At 65.4% G+C, this 766-nt stretch overlaps 1 protein-coding gene across 1 annotated transcript in view; it reads right to left on the bottom strand.

Moving 5' to 3' along the window:
- Window positions 1-766, bottom strand: part of ARHGAP23 (Rho GTPase activating protein 23) — a 24,178-nt gene that overhangs the window by 17,376 nt on the left and 6,036 nt on the right. Inside the window, 1 exon segment of the mRNA XM_017740518.1 lies at window positions 11-160. Within this exon segment, the coding sequence (XP_017596007.1) occupies window positions 11-160 (150 nt within the window).

Here is a 766-nt window from a genome sequence, read left to right as displayed (position 1 = left end):
CGTGTGCTTAGTTCATGGCGCTGGACACCACCGAGGAGGCCGGGACGTGCTTGGCCTTCAGGTCGATGCTGGGGCTGGTGGGTTCGTCTGTGACGGGCGTGGGCAGTGTTGGAGGGGGGGTTGGGGCATGGGAAGTCCCTGCTGAGACCCCCTGGCACTTCTGGGTTTGTAGGTGTCAGGATTGTGCTGGGGACACGCTCCCACCCCCAGGAGCTGATGGGGTACCCGGACCCTCACCCACAGCAACCCTGCGACCCCCCATCCGCACTCCACCCCCTCCCTTCCCACCCCATCCAGCTCCGTCCCCGGGAGCAGGGACAGGGCAGAGATTTGGCTTCCCGAACCCATCTGGGTGCTGGGCAGGGACAGCCCAGGTGAGGCAGGGACAGGGACAGCCCTGTCCCCACTTGGAGCAGGGGAGGAGCCTGCAGGGCTCCAGTTCACACCAGTAAGGAGCACCAGCAGCTGGGCAGGGGGTGCAGGACAGAAGGGAGGGGTGAATGTGCTCAAACCCAGACCCTGGCACCCCATTACCGACCCCAGCCCTGCTTGGGGACAGCAAATCCGGAGGGGTGTGGGGCACTGTGGAGTGCAGAGGGGTGCAGGACACTGCGGGGTGTGGGACACTGTGGGGTGCCAGGCATTGGAGGTGCCGCTGGTGCAGCCCCTTCCCATCCCCACACTCGCCACGGATGGGTGCTCTGGAATTCTGACTCCCAAAAGAGCCCTCCCTGGCACGGGACCTCCTAAATCCCATCCCGGAGGT

This window comes from Corvus brachyrhynchos, unplaced genomic scaffold (assembly GCF_000691975.1).
Source record: "Corvus brachyrhynchos isolate BGI_N302 unplaced genomic scaffold, ASM69197v1 scaffold47, whole genome shotgun sequence".
NCBI lineage: Eukaryota > Metazoa > Chordata > Aves > Passeriformes > Corvidae > Corvus > Corvus brachyrhynchos.
This window is presented reverse-complemented; position numbering and strand designations above follow the sequence as displayed.